General features: G+C 48.8%; 1 protein-coding gene across 3 annotated transcripts; it reads left to right on the forward strand.

Annotated features, from left to right (window-relative positions):
- Positions 1–260: 260 nt before the first annotated feature.
- Positions 261–3972, forward strand: BOLA1 (bolA family member 1). Of its 3 annotated transcripts, none has more exons than XM_081173920.1 (2): positions 261–333; positions 3155–3972. In XM_081173920.1, the coding sequence occupies exon 2, from the start codon at positions 3165–3167 to the stop codon at positions 3612–3614; it is 450 nt and encodes a 149-aa protein (XP_081030046.1). In that variant the 5' UTR covers positions 261–333; positions 3155–3164; the 3' UTR covers positions 3615–3972. The 3 variants fall into 3 exon arrangements, with proteins under 3 accessions (XP_081030046.1, XP_081030045.1, XP_081030047.1); XM_081173919.1 differs by having other exon boundaries at positions 273–381; XM_081173921.1 differs by lacking the exon at positions 261–333 and adding an exon at positions 2254–2336.
- The last annotated feature ends 1331 nt before the right edge of the window (positions 3973–5303 follow it).

A 5303-nucleotide genomic window follows, 5' to 3' on the forward strand; every position in this document is an offset into this window, starting at 1 on the left:
GGACAGAGTTGTGGCTGTTGTTTTTTTGCTAATAAAGCGTGCAAGTCAATTCCTGTTGCATTATAGGGCGTAAGGATGTGTTACAGGTAACACGCAGCCGCCACTTCTCTGCGCATTCAGAGGTCCCACATTTTGCAGAGCAAAAAAAACTCGGATCCCTTTCCCATTTCGCATTAAAAGACCCGCTTTTGCCCACGGGAGCAAAAAAAAAGAACTACAATTCCCAGAATGCACCGAGGAAGCAAGCGAGAGGGGAGGGGCGAGGGCCCCGAGGCATGCTGGGAACTGTAGTGCTGTTGACGCTTCCTAGAATCCCAGCCGAGGAGAGAGAAGGTCAGCGGTGCAGGAAGCGCAGTTTGGAGACTCTACCTTGAAGGACAGGTGGGGGGGGAGGCGACTGTTTTTGGAGGGTGGGGTGGGGGGGAGCTTTGGGGGTTTGGACCCCGGCGTTGCAGGGATGCTGGGGGCGGGGTGGGGGGGGAGTGACAGGCTGTATTTTCCATGCACTGCGTGTAAACTGGAGCTACCTCGCGCGCCGTTTTGCAATGCGCTCAACTAGCAACACCCCCGTTGTTTTTGCAATGCATGGGCAAAATTCCATACAAATCATTTGTTTTCATGCTCACTAATACTAATCATTCCAACCCCGCCGCCTTCCCCTTTATTTGCAAAAAAGCTTGCATGCCTGCAGGCCACCTCCCACCGGTAATGACCGCCCGCCTCTCCATAAAGCCCCCTCCCCTCTGTTTTCGCATCTGGCCTGCTAGAGCCATCCATCATCGCCCCCCTCGTCCTTTCTCAAACCCCCAGGTCCGGATGCAACCCCGGAGTTTTAATTTCGGAGGCAGACTGCCCTGGAAACTTAGCTTGGTTACTTGTTCTGGGATGTGTGGAGAGGCACTTTGCACATGCTCAGGGGAGCAGCGGCTCATCCAGTTCTGGGCCTTTTGCCCAAGAGATGGGTTCCAGGACTTAAAAATAGAGGGCCCTCATTTTGCTGTTTCACAAACCACATATGTTGTTTATTTGTTGCATCTGTATTTATTTATTTATTGCATACCCAAAGAGCTCAAGGGGGTGTATCGATAGTTCCCCTTCCACCCCGATTTAATAGTTCACCTTATCCAGAGTTTGGATCATTCGTCATCTCTTAAGCATATTTCCCTGACAAACATTTGATCTTCTGGATGCTGAGCAAACAAAGTTTGCCGCGCAATCTCAGTCATTTCATTTATCTCTCATCCTTAACCTGATTCGCAGGATTTTTACGGGGGTTTCAAAACAAAACAAACCTAGCCCCCACATCAGTCTTCTTAAGGAAAAGGTCAGAAGACATAAAACAATAAATCAACCATAGAAGAGGGAAAGAGATTTTTCCCCCTCCCGGACAGTCATTGCAAGAACCCCTTAACTAGAAAATAGCTCCAGAATTTCCCCTTTCTCCACTCTTCCCTACCCCTCTATTTTCCTTTTGGGATGCATCTTTTTAAATATTGCAAACATGAACCCAAGGACTGTCCTGCTGCCGTGGACATTTGTAACAGCTGTGGTAAGCCAGCTAAAATAAACAAGCAAAGTTGCGGATAAAAATTAAAAAATGATTCAACGATAGAAGAGGGAAAGAGATCTTTCCCTCTCAGCCAGTCATCACAAGAACCCCGTAACTTAAGAAACAGTGCCAGAGCTCTCGCATCTTTCTCCCTCTTCCCTCCCCACCCGTTTTCCTTTTCTGCTGTGCCCTTTTTAAGACTGAAAACATGAACCAAAACAAGCTACCTTCTGCGTTGCAGCTGCAAAGAAAACAATTTCCCTTCTGACCGGATGTCGCAAGAACCCTATAACTAAGAAAAATTTCCTCCTTTCCCCTTCCTCTTCCCTCCCCGCCCATTTTCCTGTTTTTTTCCAAAAAATGTTTATTGATTTTCACAAAATTATAAACAAACAAACAAACAAAAACCATAACCTTATTAGAAATTACACTTATTGACATTGCTAAGTGACTTCCTCGCTTCCCCTTGGTTGAATTTCAATGTATATCCTTTTAACGGTTTTCCAAATCATAGTTCTAATAAATTAACTTGAACATTAACATCCTTAAATTTTTTCAATTGGTAATTAAACATATTAGTTCGTCACTTAGCTTATATAAAATCCTAAGCCAATTAAATATCTGCAAGCTGTTTCCCATTAATTTAACTTAACATATTTAACTAAATACTCATTAAATTTTGTCCATTCTTCCTGATACTCCTCCTCCTTCTGGTCGCAGACTCTTCCGGTCAGGTCGGCTAGCTTCGAAAAGTCCATCATCTTCATCTGCCATTCTTCCACCGTTGGTAATTCTTGCATTTTCCACTTTTTAGCTAATAAAATTCGAGCAGCAGTTGTGGCATACAAAAAGAATTAACATCTTTCTTGGGCGATTCCAAACCTGTAATTCCAATAAGAAAGGCCTCTGGTTTCTTGATAAATGTATATTTCAACTTTTTTTTCCAATTCATTATAAATCTTTTCCCAGAAGTCTTTCACCTTGGGGCAAGTCCAGTACATGTGATAAAAAGTTCCTTCCTTTTCTTTACATTTCCAACATAAATTATCACAGTTATGATATATTTTTGCTAATTTAACAGGAGTCAAGTACCATCTAGGCACGCGGGTGGCGCTGTGGGTTAAACTACAGAACCTAGGACTTGCCAATCAGAAGGTTGGCGGTTCGAATCCCTGCGACGGGGTGAGCTCCCATTGCTCGGTCCCTGCTCCTGCCAACCTAGCAGTTCGAAATCACGTCAAAGAACAAGTAGATAAATAGGTACCCCTCCGGCGGGAAGGCAAACGGTGTTTCCGTGCGCTGCTCTGGTTCGCCAGAAGCGGCTTAGTCCTGCTGGCCACATGACCCGGAAGCTGTACGCCAGCTCCCCCGGCCAGTAAAGCGAGATGAGCGCCGCAACCCCAGAGTCGTCCACGACTGGACCTAACAGTCAGGGGTCCCTTTACCTTTACTAAGTACCATCTGTACATCATTTTCATTATATTTTCCTTTAACACAGTACATGCAGTGAACTTAATCCCCGGCCTGTTTTCCTTTGGTGCCGTGCCTTTTTTTAAAGACCGCAAACACGTATCTGAAATGAGTGAACCTCCTTGTCTCTTGCAGGCCTCTCTCGATGCTGCCCTCGGGTCTGCTGGCCCTCCGCCGAGCTCTCCGCCGGCCGATCTTCTCCGCTGGCTACTCGGCGCTGGGCGGCTCGCCCATGGAGAACACCCCCGTGGAGGCCTCTATCCGGGCCAAGCTGAAGCAGGCGTTGGAGCCCGTGCACCTGGAGATCATCAACGACAGCCACATGCACGCCGTGCCACGGGGCTCCGAGACGCACTTCCGCGTGGTGGTCGCCAGCCGGCGCTTTGAGGGCCTCTCGCTCATCCACCGCCACCGCCTGGTCAACGACATTCTGCAGGAGGAGCTGGCCGGGCCCGTCCACGCCCTCTCCATCCAGGCCAAGACCCCCCAGCAGTGGGAGAAGAACCCCAAAATCATCCAGAGCCCCGAGTGCCTGGGGGGGTCCAAGCACGACCCCCAGATGGCCGGGAAGATCGGGGGGACGCCCCGGGCATGAAGCGTTCCGCTGCCAAAGGCCGGATCTGAGCATGTTTCTGGAGCGAATAAATGAGAAACACCTGTTTTCCGGTTCATAGCTGCAATTCCCGCAATCGCAGGGGTTTGGGGTTAGGTGCCATCATCTTCTACGATTCCCTCCCTGCAATGGACACTGCACGATTCCTCGGAGTGTCATTCTGGCTTGCTTTCATGGAAAAAAATGAGATTATCATGTGTGCATTTTGGAGCTTCCGTTTTTCTGCCGATAACCGATGTTTTTTTTCTGGGGAATCACTTGGGTTTCTCAACAGTTCATTCTGGCCCGGCTTTTTGTAATTTGAGAAAATTAAAGTTCCGGCTTTGGAATTTGCAAGGGGCATGGCTTCTCACAGTGGTTTGTTTCCCCTTTTGGGGGGGGGGGGGAATTACAGTGCCGCAGTGGGTTGGGATAGATGACCCTTGTGGGTCCCTTCCAACGTTATAATTCTGTGGTTCTGCCTTGGGGTTTCAAAAGGAGGAGAGGCAAGCAGTGTGGTCGGGGTCATGTATAAATCACTCCCCCCCTCCCCAGTTTGAGGCTTGTCCCAACAGAGGCTAGTTTGGGTCATCGGTGGCGGAAGAACCTCTTTCGCACCTGGAACGCCTTATCTCCGAGATAAGCGCTCAGGTCTTGGCACCTGGTTGGCTACTGGGAGAATAAGGTGGGCTCCCAGCTCCAGAGGCAGTCTATCTGAATTCGTATCTGGTTCTTTGGGATATTTGGCTACCATGAGAACAGGAGCCTGGCTTGGATAAAACCCCTTTAGCCTGATCTAGTTACAGTGGTACCTCGGGTTAAGTACTTAATTCGTTCCGGAGGTCCGTTCTTAACCTGAAACTGTTCTTAACTTGAAGCACCACTTTAGCTAATGGGGCCTCCTGCTGCTGCCGCGCCGCCGCAGCACGATTTCTGTTCTCATCCTGAAGCAAAGTTCTTAACCTGAAGCACTATTTCTGGGTTAGCGGAGTCTGTAACCTGAAGCGTATGTAACCTGAAGCGTATTTAACTCGAGGTACCACTGTACTACAGGGGTGATGGTCTGAAATCTGTAGTGGTCCAGCTGAAGGCCAGGATTGTGTTTATTTCAGATCTGGCCAATCCAAAATCTCCACTCCGCTAGCCAATCGCATGAGCTAGTTCCTTAATCGTGGCCTACAAGGCCTAAGTCTCCAGAACACATTCCTTGCCTACGAAACCCATGGTTCTCCTCACCTCATTTAATTTTCACAAGAGCCCTGTGAGGTAGACTCAGGGTTGAGAGAAGGCAGGGACTGGCCCACAGTCACCCCTGCAAGAGCTTCACGTGGGGGGATTTGAACCCGGATCTCCCGGGTCCTAGTCTGACACTCTAGCCCAGAGCTTTCCTCCTGGGGCTGGTAAAGGGTTACTTTAACCTCCTAATAAATAAATAAAAATTGTCCAGTGGCACCCTAAAGCTAAAGTTACCCCTGACCGTTAAGTCCAGTCGTGGACGACTCTGGGGTTGCACGCTCATCTCGCTCTATAGTCCGAGGGAGCCGGCGTTTGTCCACAGACAGCTTTCCGGGTCATGTGGCCAGCATGACTAAGCTGCTTCTGGGAAACCAGAGCAGCGCACGGAAACACTGTTTACCTTCCCGCCAGAGCGGTACCTATTTATCTACTTGCACTTTGATGCGCTTTAGAACT

Source organism: Podarcis bocagei (assembly GCF_964188305.1).
Source record: "Podarcis bocagei genome assembly, chromosome: 16".
Classification (NCBI taxonomy): Eukaryota; Metazoa; Chordata; class Lepidosauria; order Squamata; family Lacertidae; genus Podarcis; species Podarcis bocagei.

What these genes read in the sequence shown, in the direction of transcription:
- BOLA1 (XM_081173920.1), top strand. Translation starts at nt 3,165, where the DNA reads ATGCTGCCCTCGGGTCTGCTGGCCCTCCGCCGAGCTCTCCGCCGGCCG.